Raw genomic sequence first — 20374 nt, forward strand, 5'->3', positions numbered from 1 at the left:
ATCCACTTTCACGTGAGATGCGCCAACCGTGCACCCGACCACACATTTGATACATAAATACTTAGGTAGATATTGAAATATTATAATATTAATATATATTAATTTATATAACTTTCCCAGATTCGGTCCAAATCACGTGCAACTGGCTTATTTTTCTAATTTTTCACTAAGAAACAGAGGGGAAGAAAGAGGGGAGGAAGAGGCGGAAGGAGAGAAGAAGAAAGAAGAAGAAAGAAGAAGAAAGAAAAGAAAGAAAAGAAAGAAAAGAAAGAAAAGAAAGAAAAGAAAGAAAAGAAAGAAAAAGAAAGAAAAGAAAGAAAAGAAAGAAAAGAAAGAAAAGAAAGAAAAGAAAGAAAAGAAAGAAAAGAAAGAAAAAGAAAGAAAAGAAAGAAAAGAAAGAAAAGAAAGAAAAGAAAGAAAAGAAAGAAAAGAAAGAAAAGAAAGAAAAGAAAGAAAAGAAAAGAGGACGGAAGAGAAGGAAGGGAGGGGGGGGGAGGGGAGGGGGAGGGGGAGGGGAGGGGGAGGGGAGGGGGAGGGGAGGGGGAGGGGAGGGGAGAGGGGGAGGGGGGAGGAGAGAAGAGAAAGAGAAAGAAAAGGAAGAAAGGAGGGGAAAAGGAAAAGAAGAGAAGAGAAAGGGGAGGAGGAGAGGATTAAGAGGGACGTAATAGATTAAGATTGAGGAAGGATTATTTTAAAAAAATTTATAGAATAATTTATTAAACGGTTTTTATTTAAATAAATATATAAATTTATATAAAAATTTTATAATTTTATATATTTTATATATTATTTTTTATTATTTTATTTATATTTTATTTCATTTATATTTATATTTTTATTAATGTTTTTAAAAAAATAATATTTAAAAATTATAGAAATTTCATTTGGTTACAATGCAAGTGGGGTATATGCATGGGGTTAGGTACAGTTTTAAATGGCCGTGCATGGTGGCTTGTGGTGGCTTGTAGTGGCTTTCATCACGTGCAAAGTGGATGTGCTGTTTCTTTAGTCGATCTGTACTGTGTCTTTAGAGTTACTGGTTAAATTGTACGTGGTGTAGGTATGTGCAATATTCTCAATGTTGGATTAACTATACGTAGATATTCCTAACTAGAATCCCATCGTCCCCCGTAGTTATACATATAGTACTGTAGATTTGCACGTAATATCCCCTCGTTTAGGAACGGTTAGTTAGGTAGCCCATGCATCCGCAATATGTATGTACCTAAGATATGTATGACCCCCAAGCTTTTCTCGCCTCCCTAGTAAATAGGGGACCCGGCAACGCACAGAAGAAGAACCACGGCGGAAGCTATGGCTAGCCCGCGCGAGCATATATGTACGTATGTGCATATGTACATGCGCGCCCATCTCAATACATACCATACATATCGAAGGCTGCGCCGGCATTTGCGCGGTAAGTTCCGGACGGGCGGTTCCTATTCGCGGACGCCTTGTTCGTCTCTCTGCAGCTGGCGTTGATATGTATGTATGTATGTATATAGGGATTTCTTATGCAGGGTACCGGGAGCAGGCCAGATGTCAAATGCCAGGGCCAGGGGCGGCGGTTCTTAGATGCATAGGTACGGTAGGTAGGTAGGTAGGTAGATAGTGTAGTAGCCTATGAGGCGTCGTGGCCAAGCTGTCATTACTCGCTTGCAGAGAGCGCTCGCTTGTCCGGAAGAACCCGATGCTGCTGCTGCTGCGAACTAAGGTCTGTCTGTGGGATTTTATGTATGTAGATATGTAGGTATGTCATGTCGGTACGATATGATATGATACGATACGATACGAAATATACGGGTTTGCTTTGAAGACGGTGGTGTGTCTGGATGGAATTGGTAGATAGATAGATGGATGGACAGGATGGCTTTGGATTTAGGGGGTTTGTTGTCGGTAAGGATACCGAACTTACCTACCTACCTACTTACCTACCTACCTGTAATGAGGGCAGGGTAGGTTAGGTCGTATCATACCTAACTATGTAAGAGCTCGGGATGTCTATGTATGGAGATGATCTAGTGAGGATACATATATACCTACCTAACATCCTACAGGGCATCAGGACCCAGGCAAGTCAATGCGATACTACTTTCCCAGCATTAGTGCTGTAGTTACATAGTTAATAAATTAGTAAGTCAAAGAGCCCTCGTAGAAGCTTACTAGCCGCTCTCTTGGAAAGTTCATAGACGGATACTACTTCATATTGGGTTAGAATATATATACAACTCGAAGTCATGCCGTCTCCTATATACAAGATGCGTAGATATATAGGTAGATACCCCGGGTAGGAGGTATATATGTATATACGTGATCCCTCCAGGGAAATACTTGGTTAGGCAATTATAAGAACCATACATAGGTACATACACCTACATCTTAACTACCTACCTAAGTCACGTAGATTCGTTCTCTAAAGTCTATGTAGAGAGAGGCATTTAGCCAAGGCTAACAATATACTACACACATCGGGCATTCCTCCTCCTTGGAAATATCCGCGGGCCAAGATGTAGTAACTACCTACCTACCTACCTACCTAACCTTAGTGCTCTGGCATAAGATCTAGTAACTACCTATCTCCTAACCTAGGTAAGTCGCTGATGTTATAGGTACCTATGTAAGACGGACACCGTGGAAAAGAGTTTACAGATAGTCAGGATGGCCGGAGAGATATTAGCTCTGTCGAGGAATAAATGCGTCGCAGTGCTTGACAACCTCACAGTTAACACTTAATTCATTCGTATTCCTACCGTCCGTAGTAGCAAAGTCTATGCGAGACGACTTATTTCCCGGGGCGAAGCATGTTGTTTAGTAAAGTCGTTAAGCAGTGAAGTATGAGACCCTAAGACCTAAGTCAGGGCGTAGAACAGGTATGAGATTAGAGTTCACGAGTGACAATTCTCTATTATCGACGAGGCATGTGTATTAACTATACCTAGACGACAGAATCCTATGATAGGTAGGCACTCGACTCTTATAACCATGTCGTGCTATTCCATTAGCAAACGAGCCTCAAGTCAAAATATCTAACCAGCCCTAACAAGCTCCATCTTCGCACCCCTCTTGCCCGTCGCCTCATCCTTAACATCCTGTATACGCACCACCACCTTCATAAACAGCTCAACACTAACCTCCCGACTCCCACTAGTCTTCAGCGTATATGTATCCGCATCGAACACGCTCTCCGGCTCCGGCTCCGCCAGATCCCGTAGTCGAATCAGGCCCTCGATACCAAACCTCGGCACCAGCACCACGAACCCGTTGCTGAATATCTTCATCACGAACCCTTCTTCCTCCGCGACCCGGCCCCGTAGCGATTGTCCGACGTAGTACGCTACGCTGGCGCGGCCCGCGAGCTGCGCGTTGCGGTGCCGCACGTTGATGTTCTTGCACACGGCTTCGAGGCGCCCGCGCGAGCGCACCGACGGGTGCATTGGCTCGTACTCGATGGCGGCTGCGAGCTGGCGATGGGCGACGAGGTCGGCATATCGTCGGATTGGACTCGTGTGAAATGTGTGTAGATCTCGGACGCGAGACCGTAATGTCGGAACTCGGGGAATGCTTGGGTACCTGCGCAGAAGTATTCGGCGCTCATCATGCACCGCGTCGCCATGATACGCACCAGCGTGTTGAAAAACGGATCTCGCGCGTCTACGCATTGGTCTAGAGAATCGGCCAGCGCTTTTGACGAGTCGAAGTGTAACTCGATTCCGCGCTTCACCTTGAGCTGGTTGGCTAGCTCGTCAAAGTTAGTCTTAGGTGGTGCGGCGTGGCGTCGTAGGATGGCTGTTTGTGGGAAGGCCTCATAGATTTTACCCGCAACGCTGATGTTGGCGAGTAACATGAACTCTTCTACAAGGGAGTTGGTATCCAGAAGCGCCTTAGTCTTCACGTCAATCGGATCTGAGGTTTCTGATTCCATCTCGACCTTGACTTCGGGCGATGAGAGGCTCAGAGCTCCGGCGTCCATTCGCTTCTGTTTTAGCTTCTTCGATAGCATTAATAGCGTTCTCATACCCTGGGTTAGGTCATCCTGTTGAGATGCATCGTCGATGCGTAGTTGTGCCTGCTCGTAACTGAATGCTTCACGAGACTTGATAACAGACTTGGTGAATCTCACGTTGATGATATCAGCGTCTTGATTGACTTCCCATAGCACCGAAAACGCGTAACGCTCTACGTACGGTTTCAAGGAGCAAAGGTCGGTACCTAGCAACATCGGCAACATATCGATACGCTTGTCTACTAAATAGACGGTCGTTCCTCGGATGCTTGCCTCGGTGTCCATAGCGTTGCTCGGCTTCACGAAGTGTGAAACATCTGCAATATGAACACCGACTTCGAAGTTTCCATTTGGTATTGGTCTTGCGTGTAACGCGTCATCGATATCCTGACAACCAACAGGATCGATACTACAGATAAGAAGGCCTCGAAGGTCCTCTCGATCTTTCCAGCCAGGATCGTCAGTGCTAGGTGGTACATCCAATCGTGTCCCTCCTTAGGGAGACAATCTAGCACCGTCTTTGGGAAAGGTCTGTATTGGACATCGTACTCGAGCAGTAGCGCCTCAGTCTCCGCGGCCTTGCTCTCCAATTCACCCAGAGACCTGATAAAGTGACCGACGGGGTGTCTAGATTCGCGATCCCACGAATCGATTGCAACGAGTATTCGCTTTCCGACAATCTCGCCAGCTTGCCTTGTACGTAAGCGGATCTTTGGTACTTTCTTATCCATCGGGATTAAGAAAACACTTTTGCTTGCTTTCTGCCTTGGGTGCCAGATCGGCCAACAGATGATGGATCGACATGACCAACATATTGACGCCAGTTTCGCTTGACTATACCGACCACTTTCGCAGTAGGCTGAGGTCGACCTTCTGTGCTTAAACCTTGTGTCTTTTTGACTTGCTCTTGTAGAGCTCGCCTCTCCTGTTCGGTGACTATATCACCACCTTCTTCATTATCGGCACTTTCGTTCTTCGTGATAGTCTCTTCCTCGATAATCTTGGTAGAAGGCACCTTCCACTGGTCTTGGGGAAGAACTTCCACGACCACAACATCTCCGTCTACTGCACGGTTGATGTTTTCACGTCCGAGAACAATGAGTGCTTTCGGAAACGCGGGGACCTTGATCGAGGCTTCAAGGTAATTGTAGGGCGATACATTAAAGATACCCTGATGGAGGATGCCACTCTTGACTCCTGTCATCATCTTTGAGAGGGTATAATATTCGGGATATAGGAATTCAGAGGTATTCTTATCTCTGGAGATGCCCTTCTCTTGCGATTCGGGAATCATATCGAGTAGTCGATCTGCGTCCTCGAGTCCTGATACGTAGTCACGTAATGTAGTGGCCGGAACATTCTCCTTTTTTGCCTTTTCGATATTTAATCTATCGTCTGTAAGCATAACCGTCACCGGTAACTGCTTGCTCTTGCTCTGGTTTAGGTGGTCATTGTACCACTTGACAGCTTGCCGTACAGCCCTGTCATTCCTGTCGTTGATGGTTTCGTCCCGTTCTCGAGGTACGTAGGTCTCGAATCTGAACTCGTTGAAGAAGACATAGAAACGCTTATCTTCGCTTTTGGTCAGGCCAATCAGCCGATTATATAGCGGTAAAGATCTGTTCCGTAGCTCCTCTAGGACGGTCTGTAAAATAACAACGTCATAAAATGCAGAGCTCTGTTCGAATAGATCCATGGCATTAAGCAGAGCATTTGTGTCTGGTACAAGGTAATGTCCTTGCGGGTAAGCCTTGGTACCTGCTGGCTTGTCTGAGAGGATAAACGGGCTCACTAGAGTTGAAGTTAGTCTCGATAACTATGAGAGCTTCTTGCTAACTGAATACGAAAACTCACACTCTCCGCCCGCGTTTCTTGGTGCTTTGGCAAGACATTTTGAACATAGCTTGGATGAACAAGGAATATCTTCACGAAGATAGACTTCGCGCACAATCTTTTGGACCTTGCCGCTCTTGGTAGATCTCACATATGTCTTGCTTGAGAGATTCGGAGAATACGAGTCGGTACCCTGCGGTCTTTTGAGACTCGTCATCTTGAATATAGGTTTCCCTTTATTAATATTTTAGTTTGGTTCGTTTGGCATTAGAATTAGAATTTCCTAGTGCTAGAAGTTTGATATGAAGTTTTGTATTTTCAATGTTCAATAACGAAGGCGAAGGCAATGGCGCGGCTGGATGATCAAATTGTAATGCAAATCGTAGTGAAATTGTACAGCGTCACTTAAGCGCGGCTTATCGATAAAAGGTTTGATTGATATCAAGTTATTGATTATCTAATCTAATGTTAGGTACCTAAGTTAACAGGTACTAAGGTACTTTCTATTGCCAGTTGTCATAGCCGCCACCGGTCCGTCAGTATATATTTATTAATTGAGTACCTATCGCATAAACTATACTATTTCAATATCATTAAACCTCAAACTCCAAGATCAAAGACCCAATATCTTTATTTACTATTCGAATAAATTTTTACGTAAATAATTACTATAAATCAAGATTTTACATATCCACTACCAACTTTAACTCATGTGATGTGTGATCCCTATACCCTTTTATTAATTAAACGTCCAAGCACCTTTTCCTTATAATTCCTAAGCATCGACTATACCTAACTAGTTACCTAACCTACCTGTTAACTTAAACTTCCCGAGAGACTACCGGAAAAAAAGATATCCGCATGAGCCGTGAAACTCAACAGGAGACCTATAAGTAAATACTTACTACAAGGTTCTTCCTCCCCCCACTTCCCAGGCCGCCTGTCCGCCTGCCCGCCCGGCTCTTTCATCACCTCAAACACGGGCAACTTGCCGGGCGCAAGCCCGTCGCAAAGAGGGATGCGATGCGGTTGCGGATCTATATTAAATCTGACTCATATGATCCACAAATTCAACCGGCAGATTTTCCCGCGGCGCGCTGCCCTGTTCTCATTGGTATCTCCCCCCGTCGATCGACGATATGCGCAACCCTTCAATTTTAAAAATAGCATTAAATAGCATTACGGCAATTATAACATCTTGTATCTGGTGTTGCCATTGTTGCGTTCTTGTCTAAGAGTTGTGAATATGTGCTGATTTCTTGCAAGGTGAAGGTAGGAGAAGGAAGGAAAAAAACAGGTCTACGTGATGGAGACATGGAGTCATTCTCACTAAATAGGGCGAGATCGACGATGGCTTGGGAAGTAGGTCTCTGAACGGCAGCAAAGTGGTACGATAGCCTACCTATTATACGGGCGTATTTCTTACCAGCTTCCAAGGTCGGCAGGCCATGTGAATAGTCACGCCTGAGCCGGTGTGGCGGGAAAACACGCTACTTTCGCGTTCTACGGTTGCTATCACGGTCGTGATGAATGTGCAAGTGGCCGCGATGGCGCGCAACGACTATAGCCTCACTATTCTATTAAGACGCTGGGGGACAGGCAAGCTGGTTGACTGACTGACTGACTGACTGACTGACTAGGCGTACTGCATGTAGGGTGGTGGTGCTGCTTCTAGGTGCCTGGTCGATCCCGCGGCACTTAGGAATGGTAAACTACATCGGACGATATATCAGCATCGCGTGGAGTGCGCCATTGTTCAACCCATAGTCTTCGCAAGTTGTATCCCGTTGCGCAAGTGCGCAAGTAATCAACATGGGCTGTTTTATATCAAAGTAAAAAAAGAAAAATACAAAAATAAAATAAAAAGGTTGAAAAGAAGAAGAAGAAGACTTGCGATATCGGAAGTTGATAAGAGGAAAACTTGATGATGTTCGGTACGTCGTCGACGCTGTGAAGCACGCCAACGTGGAGAATACGTCACTTCCGAATGTCTCTCGATGGGTTACCTAGAACAAGTCTTAGGGAAGGATTCGGCAAACGTGGTAGGAGTGTTGATTTAAACATGAAACATTACCATCAGCCACTGTTCTAAAACATTAAGGAAGGAAAATAAATAAAATATAAAATAAAAAGATGATAAAGAAACATGCTGGCTGCTGTGGCTAGCCTCTAGGAAGTTTGTCCGAATGCTGTGATACACTCGAGGTGTTGCCATATCGGATAGTGTTGGTTTCACCGATTAACTACAGACTTTGGGACTCTATCATGATTCGGTAGCGGAGAGTTGATGAGATTGGGTTTGAGATCTCTAGATCAGCCGTCTACCTGCTTCTGCTTGCTGCTTGCTGCTTGATGCTGCTTCTGAAGTTATACTACGTGACATTAACATGATCTCGTACGTACATGCGTCTACGTGCATTAGAGTAGATAGTCGATATGGGGGGAAAAGGGGGGGTGAGACCTATAGAGGAGGCCTCGTAAGAGACCTTCACTTTGGAGACTATCTAGCGCCAAGCCTCCTGGCTACGAATTCAGGCTTCGGCAGCGGCGCAGCTATAAATATTTTGTGTAAATTGCGTCATTGAGCGATGGCGGCGTTCTTCATTTGCTTCAAAAAAAGAAGAGGCCACATCTTTTGGCATTACATCCGTTGAAAAAAGCAATATGGTTCTCTCCAGAAAAAATATATACCTATATGTAATACATAGAAAATAGGTAAATTGTTTTGTGATACGTTCGTCCACCTAAAGTAAAAGAGAGGCTATCGACGCAGCAGGAATCTAAGCTAAAAACGATCAATTGTGGATGCTCGGCCGCCTGCAAGAGCGGGTAAACAGGGATCTGGGAAATCTCCCGCTCTGTCGTGCCATGCAGAAGCAACGGACGAGCAGGTCATGGTAGGCTGGTAGGCACGTCTGAGCGTTCCTCAGTGGGTCGGCAGCTCGATAGACAGATCGTGGAGTGCACTCCTTCGAAAGAATCTGCCGAAGGAGGAGGGCAAGCCAAAGCCATGGGGTTTGTTGGTGGCGATGCCGCCGCCTATTGTACAACTACACTAGGTATATTACCTACATACCTACACAGTACCTTTCTCGCCGGGCGGGATGGATTCATGGCTGTGCCAAACTGTCAAAAAGAGAAGGCTTACGCTTGTGCTCCCGTGAGAAGCATTAAGCAAACAACCTCTTTCTCGGTTGGCCCGGACGGTTGCAGACGCGAGTGTGGGGTTTTAAGCAAGCCACACTTACACGAGGAAAGATAAGGACACCTTAGTTTAGATCGAGGGATAAAAGAAAAAAAAAAAGAGGGATCTATGCGACGCGAGAGAAGACGCGACTGCATGCCGAGTGTACCATAACCCTGTCATCATGTCAGCCTGTTTTAGCAAGCTTCCATGGATTCATGGATTCATGGAGGGGTCCCCCCTAGGCAGATATGTACATACATATGCTAGGTACATAGCGTAGTAGGGGGGATCCATGGATGGGATCGTGAGCGTGGGGCGAGGACATGGACCGCAGGCGGCTTGGGCGGTAGCATTTAAGGTAGAGTGGGGATGAACAGGGCGCCAAGATAGATGATGATTTGCAGATGGTCTGTGGGTTCACGGCTCCAAGCTTTGAACATTCATTGTGTCAGCTGGTTGGCCGACAAGACCTCATCTCATAGCTTGGACCAATGGCGGCAGCGAGACCGTCCCTCCATAAAGTCCCCCAAGGTACAACCGAGGACCTCATTCTCAACACCGATCCCCCCCCTAACCTTAGGTAGCCTAATGCTCCTCATTGTGCTCCCCTCCTCTACTATAGTATACTCTTCCTCGAAGCCATCGCTTCACACCATCTTTCCTTGTCTAGTTAGTATAACTCGCTTCCCAGCGCGTTCTGGGCCGCTATAATCGTTCTTTCGTTCGCCCCATATTAGAGGCTCCCCACCGGTCACATGTAGTCCTATAGACGCTGATAATCCCAACCATCGTCTATCTATACTCGAATGACTGATATAGATCTGGAAGGTCTAGTTAACAGATATCATTTCTGATCGCATAGCAAGATGGTTTAGTGGAATCGCAAGCGGGAACCAGACCGCGAAGAGATGAGGGGTAATCTCAACTTTGACGCTCGACGGAACATCCGTTCCCGGTCGTCCCTAAGTGCCGGGGATAACAAGGTAATAAGTCAAGCTTCTGTTACGCCATGCGTACATGGCATTGTACTATTAGACATCCGGTGTTCATCCAAGGCAGAGAGCCCTAGGCGCGACCGATGACTAGAAGTTGAAAATATCTAATATGTCAAATTTCCTGCTTTCTTATCACCGGCTTCTTCCCCGTAATATTCTGGGTTAAAGCAATTATGCTATACAAGTGAAATCGTAAGATACAATTTCTCTTCGGTCTGTGTGTATTGTCTGTGTGTATTGGTTTCCTTCCCGCCGGTTCCGATTTATTCCTGTTGGTTACTGAGACCTTTGAGTCCAAGCCTCTTTCTATAGTCCACAATTACCTCTATTGTGGCCTAGTCCTTCAGCTGTGGCGTACTTTCGCATAAGTTATATTAATATGCAAGGATTATATTTGGCAGGCCAATCATGGCTTGTTTCGACATGTGTCGGCCGTGATGGAAGCCGGTCAGAGTCTGGGTTCGGCTCGTCTGATCATTGGTCCTAATGCTCAATGACGCTCTCTGGTTCCATCCTATACTTTTTGATGGGTCTTCCGACATATCGTGAAACATCTATATGTTGATTTGTTTCTTCAACAAGACTCTCCATGGTCGCTCGTTTGATGCCATGTGAGCTTGTGTGATATCTGTGAGCTCATAATCAACCGGGTCGTCGCAGCTCCCCACACGCCGGGATGACCTTGGTGCATCGGCAATCGTATACGCATCTGTCTTTATCCATGGCTAGATCCGTGATCGCTGCTATTTTTCTGGCCCTCGTCGTAAACAGATGATCGGCCTCCTGATAGTGGAAATCTGATAGAGCGACTCGTGACAGATGAGAAGAGGCTGGCAGGCTGGTATCCGGCGCCAAGTGGAGCTCATGCAGGTCGACGAATAGGTGAAGCTACATGTAGCTAGACCTTGGCTGCAGCATCGTGCAGGAAGAGAAGTAGACGGCGTAAGGCCTCGTCCTACCTAACCGTTTTAGTCCGTATGACACATGGACCTCTGATAGGTAACATCTCACAAACTCTGTGTTTACGTACATAGTACAGAGATACTCGGATCATGTATGCTGAACCCCTTTACACGAGATCCTGTAAATCTTAAGTAGGTATACAATTGTGTTCAAGTATGTCCTATGTATCTGAATTCCACCGCCTCGAATTAGAAGCCTGTACTACTGGTGTTTGTGTGACGGACTGTTCTGGGTACCTTATATAGACCTAAGGGGTAATGTATCGATTCTATATGTAGGCATATAAAATTACTTGTTAGTGAAATTTGCGTCATGGCGACGACAATGGCGCTTAACAGATCACTAGACCATAATATAAGATACCTATTTGAGTAAGTCTATTAGGAAGTCAGCTTAGCTGATAGAAGAAGCGAGACAAGGAGTTCAAAAGTCTAGACTAGATATGCAGTTAACATGCTGGTAGCATATCCTTGAACGAAAGTCCGAGAAATAGAAGAAGCCGCGTGTATATACGGAGGGTAGTGGTGTGGATTCGCATCATATCGGTACCAGCTATGAGGTTAATGCAGCAATATTGATTGACGACGATGTGGGGTTTCCTAGTAGATGTTCCATGGCATCGCTTTCGTGGAGCTAAAATGCATACGACGACTATGTTTTGTAATCTCGACAAATCTTCTCTACGGGACTAAAGGTGATGTTATTAAAGTAGACGTTGCCGAAAAAGCCAGTTCCACAAGGTCGGTTCCTACCGCTATGGCGTTTGGCTGCTCGCCGTCTTGGCGCGCCTAATATTGCTGAGGACTGGTCGAATCCGTGGCGGCCTCCGAGATGTGGCGTTCTTTAAACCAATTAAGATGACCCTGAGACGACTCCGAAATAGTTAGAGATTATGATTGGGCTTCTAGAGCTAAAACAAGATGGGGCTAGCTAGTTCTGTTATTTGGTGTTGAAACTGAATCCCTTTGGCTCATCGATGACCAGTGCTGTTTTACTACTCAGCTATCGACCACATCCTTAATATTAGGTAACTTAGTTAATTATGTTACTATTCTTGTTAGGTCTAGTTAGTAAATTCATTCATTCTCTGGGTACGGTCATGCGGAGAGGTAAGGGCTTGTGAAGCGGGGCAACGATGCATTTGCGATTCCCGGGTGAGGTGGGATTTGGATATGAGTCAACGCCCCCCTGGGATGTTTAACAGATACGTACGTCTGGTTTGGCATGTGCTAAGGTGGCAGGGTTCTGCCGCGCAGAGGGAAGTTATGAGCAAGTGCTGACGAAATATTACGTGGTTTGGCGGATATGGAGGAAGCTAATAGCAATAATAACGAGCTACTGTGTCTGTCTTTGATGCCTGAGAACTACCCTCTCCTTGGAACGGGGAGGATGAACTTGATGTTCCCTTAGGTAGCAATGATTCTAGACAAGCCCCTCGTTTCCACCCCTCTAACCACACATCCCCCTATCTATCGGCGACAGCCTTGCAGCTAGGCAACTGAGAGATTTTGTCTATTATTAGTCCTTGTTCGTACGGTGTGCCGTTCAATCAAACGGCGTATGCTGATATGAGGCCATTGGCCACTTAGCTTGCATAGCGACCCAATCAGAGCAGCGTTCCATTTAGCTGTACTTGCACCAGCGACAGAGAATATGGGTTTAACTAGCGCCCTTTCATACTGAGCAGATGTCTCCAAGGAGAATACTATGCTGACATTTGCATTTTGAAGATGCCGTAAGCTAGGCTTACACAGTTGGGACAGTTTACAATGTTGACGGACCAATGTTGGTAGCTCAAACCCCATCCTGCATGAAGTCATGCAGGTAAGAAGGAATAACGACAAGATATCAAGCGAAATGTAGTAGCTCGACGCGTATGTCGCTTACATAGTGATGGCGATGGTATCTTTCGCGTTTTGGCGGCAAGCTCATTTCTTATTATGTTGATTATCGTATTTTTTATGATCATGTCAAGTACCTGATCCTAGATATGGCGGGGACAAACAGAGATGTCCTCTTTAGCCATGCTGCCTTCGGATAGACCACCTGCCGACTTATTAGCTATACAGACGTGTAACAAGCAGCCGATATACACGACTTCATTCGCGAGCGAAACAGCCCTTGTGCCAACTAACCACTTAACCACTTAACCACTTAACCACTTATCTATTCTCATCCCGTATTTCATGATTCTGAAATTCCGCGGCCGCCACCCGCTTTTTCGATTCATCCTTTCTTTTTCAGATAGCAGATTGGTAATTTTCTACCATGTACCTCCACCGAACTGCAGTTGTTAGTAATTAGGTCTGAGACTGGTGAGACTCTGCATTGTCCTCGTGTACACTCGAAACCTATCCAGGGTCGATCAGGATGTACCCGCGATTGTCCGGACTCTTGTGCCCCACAGTCGAGCTAAAAAAGTTCCGTAAGAGGCAACGTTACTGGGTGTATAAATATTTTTTTTTTAGGAAAGAAAAAAAAAATCTTAAATTACCCCAGTTCTGAATTTATCATATGTATGGAGGAGGCAGAGCTGAGAAGTGTACTTAACATTACCGTAGTAGTAGATCAGAAGCGCCGAGAAATATGATCGGAAACTGCGGCTCACATTTTTCACTCAGGCAAAAAAAAACCTTGTGCACGAAATATATCCAACTAATGCTAGATCTAAAGTTTATTTTCTGATGGGGACATACCTAGGTAAATTATGGTTCACGGTCTTTTCACCTGCTGCACCTTCCATAACGATCAACTAATTGGGAGAGAGTCCCGGCCTTGAAACATTCGGCCGGGTCAAATCTTCCCGCAACTCCACCGATGCGCCGATGAAGCCGTTTGTATCTTTGTATTCGGGTACTTTTAAATGGACACCTTTGAAATGTGTAAAATGTAAAAAGGGACCCTTTGAAAAAATTGGCTAGCTATGTCCGATAGGTTAGGCATGTTTTACATACATAGAACGTAGTATACGTAATATATAGATAACTGTAATAAAGCACAATCTGTATTATGCCGAGTATGATACCGTATGATATTCCCATTTAGCCCAGATAGCGATCGTATCTAATAAAATAATAAAAACAGCGAGTGGCACGGCTTGTAAGGCTACTTATCTATATGTTACAATTGAAAATATAATACATAAGTAATATAATACATAGGTAATATATCGATTCCTTTAGTCCTACTAAAAATATGTATTATTAACGTCTTATTTAAAGTTTACATTGTACCCGACGAATTGGACAAATTGTAACCTCGTGGCTACTTGGTCGTTGGGGGTCCGTCCGATTAGCTTTTAATGCGTGTAAATGTGCCTGCCAGGTTATTAGTGTTTTTAGAATTATTTCTGTCAAGATAGTTCAAACGGGATGCCGGTCAAGCTAACAAGAACTAGCAAAATATTCAACCTTTACCGGCAACTTAACCTCAAACCTCTCTGAAATGTCTACACAACTACACACATCCATATATGTGAGGGAATAATGTATATACATGTATAGAAGATTATCAGGTGTCACTACATATATGTTAAAAAAATGATAAATTTAATGGTAATGCTAATGCGGAGCTTATCCAACTTGGGTAACTTTACCCACGCTTCGTGTTACTATGTATATCGTTCTTGCTCTTTATGTACTACGTACGCAGATATGATATATACATAGTTACTTCTTATTATGTATTTGTTAGGGTATGAATCATCCGTAGCGCCCAGTCGGATTCTTGGTTCAATGTTTTATTCCAAAGTTTGAAGCTGCACGATGAAATATAACGGCCGCGGCTCGATTTTCACAGTACCATTAATGCATCCGAACCGTTCTCTCTAGTAGCTCGTGTGTATCATATGTAAGGCTGAGCCTGGTTTCCAATACGAAAAAAAGGTGGCATAAAAGGTGGCATATTGGTGATCTACTTGGTCATCTCTCTCAGCTCGTAATGCAAGACGAGAACTAGTTGAGCCTTGTTAGATTGAAGTTTACATGGTATAATGTAAGTTATCATTTTATATAGTTAACCATCGCTATTTTCGCAACAATTATTGCCACACCCGAGACTTTTAGCGACGAACTATACGTTCTCGCTTGTTCTTTAGGAGCCTACAATTTATCACTACTACAACTACTACAACTACTACATGGCCACGGTACATCGTAGCTTTGCAACTGGGCAAGCATCTGCACCCTGTATTCCCATTCGCCTACACACCCCCCAGCTACTTACATACACTACATGTATGTAGTTGCCAAGATGCCCAGCTATGTATGTAAGTATGTACATATCATCTACAGGGCCCCCCCTTGCAAAGCATCCCCCCCCGTTGCCCCGTTCATAAACATCCTTGTCCCTTGTCTGCGTCTGGGCTTGCACAACCCCCGGTCATCCTCTCTCTCTCCCCCCCTGTTCCTTCGTAGGGACCCTTGGCTCTGTTCGGCCACTCTTCTCGGCGTTGCTGATTACTGTTCATCATCCATTCGCCATCCGCATAGTCCCCATTGATTTATGGTCGCATTCTGTTACTCTATCGTTGCTTGCTGCGCGTTTTCCGACTAACCTGCTAACATATGGACCTTGTCCCGTCTCTATATTCTATCATCTACTAATCCTGGGTCGCGGGGCGCCTTTGGAGATAAACCCGTATCTGGCCCTACACTATCCAGCCAGCACTTGCATACCCGCTCTTGCGTTTGGCTTTAATCCGCATTATACACATGCTCTCTTATGCTATACTACCTCACGTTTCTCCCCTCTCCCATAACCGTTGCAACGTACGGGCGCAATACACTTTGAAGCAAGCTTGCTCTAGTTCGCAGCCGCACGTCGCGTTGTATTGCACGTACTTGTTATTATTAGCGTTTCCCAAGAAGCAAACGAAAGCGAAACTCAACGCCAGCATCCCGAGAAGCTAAGAGTGCCCAGCTTCAAACGCGAAATAGTCGTCGGCTCTAAGCCTGCTTCTATTTAATCCTTGGACCGAAAAGAGGTAGCCCGGCAGAGGCACGACACCATCTGGGCTTGGCTTCCCGTTGATCCACCCATCCATCTCTTTTACACAGGTGCCGCCTATCCAGTCGTTATCAACTTTTGTCTGTACATACTGCTGCCACCGCCCCACTGCCACAACACCACCATACCCCAGCTTTCTAACTCGCAGCCTGCCCTGTCCGTGCCTATCATTGCAGTTTGCGATAGTCTCAGGGAAGTTCAACAACATCTGAAACCAGGAAAAAAAAGAAACATAGCGATATCAATCTCGCTATTATTGCAGGTATCAAGGACGAGAGCTTCGCGCGTTGAGATTCTAACGCGACTCTTATATCTTTATCTACTTGGCCGACCTTGAAAGTCTTTAGACTAAAATAGCCCTCCTACCCGAGAGGTCAATCCTTTCCCCCTCTCTCCCACCTTGATAAACTACTAACCACTACTACCACTACATACCAAAAAAAAAAAGCCTTACGGACTTATGAACGGGGCAACTTTCCCGGAGCGAGAGGCAAATCACAACAGCTGAAGATCGGCACTAGAAATCAAACTATCCGTTAACTAAGATTAGTTACACTACAAGAAGAGTAAAGAGAAGAGAAGAAAAAAAAAGAAGAAGTAAAGATATGAACGAAGAGCAGATCGATTTAACATTATCTTTTTAGAACCGCAAAATCGCAGTTCGTTTGAAGTTGTTTTCTTAAAATCCCTACTCGAGGGTTTACCTTACATACTGAAGGGTTCAGAGCCGATCAAGACCACTTTTACATATTATTCGCCGGGCACATTCCACTTGCAACATTTTTAACGCAGTAGTACCGAAAGCTAGGTACCTGTACTCCCCGGTTAAAGTACATCATACATGCGCTACATACCAAGCTACATACATACGTACGGGTACACTACATACATAAACTACATCCATGGTATCGACCCCGATACGAAGACTTGAGAATTCGGGTTTGCGCCAAATCTACCAACCACATGCGCGAGTAATCTGCATCGTCCCCCTCGAAGCAAGCACACTTTGCCATCTTTCCAAGATCTACTACCCTCGCCTTGTTGCGCGCGTCATTCACCCTTCCTCCGCCCTTTTTTTCTAGTCCAACTATATCAAGACACGTCGCTCTGCAGGCACAGCTTTCTCCACGTCTCGTCCGCCGCCTGACGTGCAACATCGCATCTCGTCGCCCGAATGTATTCCACCCAGCCTAACGGCGCTGAGGGTGCGACCATCAATCCCGCAACTATCAACCCTGCTGCTCTCAATTCTGGTGAGTATGAGTATCCGCGCATTTAATCCAAGCCTCTCCTTTTTATTTACCTATCAGCCTTTTTAATTATTTTCCTTTTTTTTTATACCGCCGCGCGCCATCTTTGCGCGCCGCTGTTTTACTCGAAGCTTGCCTTGAGCTTTGGAGCTTTAGAGCTTTTGAGCTCGTTCCCATAGCCGCCTTCATACATATCCTTCTCACCCAGCCACGAATGATCGTCATCGTCATCATTTATCCGTCACTTCACATTCCGCTCCAGCGAGCACGACGCGACTGTGATTTACTCTTCAAATAATCACCGTCGCGATGGCATATACCCGCCTGTCGTTTCGATACCGTTTTCTATTTAATTCAACGGTCGTCTCGTTTTTATCTGATCGCCGATTACTGATTGCGCAGAATTATTGAATCCAGGTTCCCGAGGTCTTAAGAGAAGTCGTTCTCCGGACTCTTACCACGACGCGCCGCTGTCTGAGATCCCCGGAGATGATGGTAAGCCGCCGTCTCGCTTTTGTGTACCCTATTGATTATGGTTGCCGCTGTGCGCATCGTGCGTTATGTTACATCATGTTGTCGTGCAACGGGCTGCCGCAAGGAGCTACCTGCTAACACTATTCGCCGTATCGCAGGTGATTCGAAGCAGCCTAGAAAACGCGGCCGACCGATGAAATCGCGAATTTCTGGTGAACTCCCGGAACCACCGAATCAGACCCAAATCCCCCCTCCTCCGCCTCCCGCTCAAATGTCGCAATCTATACCACCACATACTCCTCAATCCCAGAATGCCCCTACCCGGACAGCCCGGGGCTTATACTCCGGCTCAAGCATCACCTCCGCCGAAGACTACGCCCACTAAGACCACCTTGAAGGCGCTACCGACCGTGCGCGATCATACCACGGACCAGCTCGGACCCGGTGGCGATGAATACCTGCCGCGCGAAATTGACGATTCTGGCGAGAAGAAGGTTATGCCCAATGGCCAGCTACTAGGAGGGCGAGAGTATCGATGCCGAACCTTCCTTGTCCCCAACCGCGGCGATAAATTATTTATGCTCGCTACGGAATGCGCAAGGGTTCTGGGGTATAGAGATTCTTATTTGCTCTTCAATAAGAACCGGTCCCTCTTTAAGATCATTGCGAATCAAGTCGAAAAGGACGATCTTGTCACGCAGGAGATACTTCCATTCTCGTACAGGTCGAGGCAGATAGCTATAGTCACAGCGCGATCCATGTTTCGCCAGTTCGGGAGCAGAGTCATAGTTAACGGAAGGAGAGTACGAGATGATTACTGGGAGCAGAAGGCGAGGAAGCAGGGGTTTACGGAGGCTGACCTTGCAGGAGAGAAGAGACCAGGCGCGTCCAAGGCCAGAGAAGCAGCAGCTGAGGCGAATAGCAGTATGGCGTCCCTTCCAGGAGCCCCTCACGGTGAGATTGTATATGCGAATACTCCCCCATTCGGCGGTGCTCTCCGCAACCCCTTGTTCAACCAGGTATGATGGGACCGCCAGGAAGCTCGACCAGAATGCCCATGATAACAGTAGGACCAGATCTGAACGATACAAGGACTCGAGACTACAGCAATTTCATCAAAGGTGGCCCTCGACAGGAGATTTCCGGCCCGGCCTACCAGGATAGGACGCAGTCCAGTCCCATATCAGAAATAAACCAACAGGCCCACCATGCTGCCGAGTTCAATCGATCCGTCAACCAACAGCGCGATATGCGGACCGACTACATGAACAACTTATGGCGGAGACCTCATGAGCAGCCACCGACTACTCAACCCGTGACGACCGAGCCTTCCCTACCCACGACACGTCCCGGCCAGTCGCCTCACGCCGCGCCGGCAAGTATGCAAACATCCGGCATCGTACCGAACCAGAGCCCGCAGATGATGATGACCGCGCCTCCTTACTCGCAGCCAATTCACTCTCAGCAGCCGATCAGCCAACCGCCGATGCGGGGAATTCCTCAGCCATCTTCCCAGAAGCAGTCGAGACCATCCAACATCCAGCCTGGTGCTTCCGGCAACATGTCTCAAGGGGCCCCGGCATATAACTACGGCTCTTCGAACCAGATGTGGGGGCCTCCCCAAACACCACAGACGCCTCAGCATTATCAGGGGTATACAACTCAGTCGCAGCAGTCGCCTCACCCTCAGCAGTCGCCAGCTCCGCAGCTGCGTCACTCCGGAGGCACTCCCCAGATGCAGCCCAGTACTATGCAGTACCACGGGATGCCAGGGATAGGGCAGAGTTACCCCAACCCGGGCCAAGGCATGTATCCCCCCGAGCAGACACCTAGGCAGTTTATGCCCCAAAACCCTGGGCCTGGACCAGCCGTGACGTCGGCATGGAATACCCCGCAAACTCCAGCTGGCCAGACGTGGTGGGCAAGCCAGCCTCAGTGATGACATTCGGACTTTTCAGTTCATAAATCAGAGCCATTTCAAACCCAGTTTCTGGCAACACTGTCACTTACATCTAAGCCACCTTTCGCGCTCTGTACGTTTATGCGAGGAGGCTTAAAACATAACCACATTTTTTTTTCTAACTTTCATACCTTCGGGACGGTTCTTTGATTTGATGGGGCTATAAACCTGCTTGCACTATTTGGCCTAACTCGGCAATAGAGGAGTAGGAGAATCTTTTGGTCGCATTTTTTGGGGGCTTCACGGATTTACGTTCCTTCGGGCAAGGTTGGGACTGGTAGGCTGTATTGCCCCTGCGCTTCACGCTGCATGACGAGACTACAGCCAGCCAATCGTTTTGTCAAGTTCGGTTCTCGGACAGCATTTTGCATATACACTTGATACCACCGAGGCTTTGGTCGTTTCTCTACGCTATCCTCTCATACGCTGTCCTTCATTCGTTTCGGTCAGATGCTTAATTAGTTTTTATTTTCTGCGATACCCTTTACACCACAGATGCTCGCAAACCGCTTTGGCTATCAAATCGCGGATTACATACCATATCATGTTGCTCGCAAGGTGAGATTCGAGGAGGTGGCATACGCTCGCATACTTTACGGCACGGAGCGCGAATGCATGTTAATTTCTCGCCGGGCTTAGTGGCATGATACCATTGTTATACCGGCTTCCCCGGTGGTTGACTGCTACGAACCCTGGGAAATT

General features: G+C 46.4%; 1 protein-coding gene across 1 annotated transcript; it reads right to left on the minus strand.

The window, feature by feature from the left end:
* Nucleotides 1–3026: 3026 nt before the first annotated feature.
* GL218_09563 (Exosome complex exonuclease dis3) lies at nucleotides 3027–6053 on the minus strand (the record flags this gene model as incomplete). The annotated part of the gene is made up of 5 exons (XM_033586397.1): nucleotides 3027–3397; nucleotides 3445–4469; nucleotides 4553–4764; nucleotides 4815–5794; nucleotides 5858–6053. The coding sequence occupies 5 exons, from the start codon at nucleotides 6051–6053 to the stop codon at nucleotides 3027–3029; spliced, it is 2784 nt and encodes a 927-aa protein (XP_033435065.1).
* Between the last annotated feature and the right edge of the window lie 14321 nt (nucleotides 6054–20374).

Source organism: Daldinia childiae, assembly GCF_008694065.1.
Source record: "Daldinia childiae strain JS-1345 chromosome Unknown Scaffold41, whole genome shotgun sequence".
NCBI classification, from domain to species: domain Eukaryota; kingdom Fungi; phylum Ascomycota; class Sordariomycetes; order Xylariales; family Hypoxylaceae; genus Daldinia; species Daldinia childiae.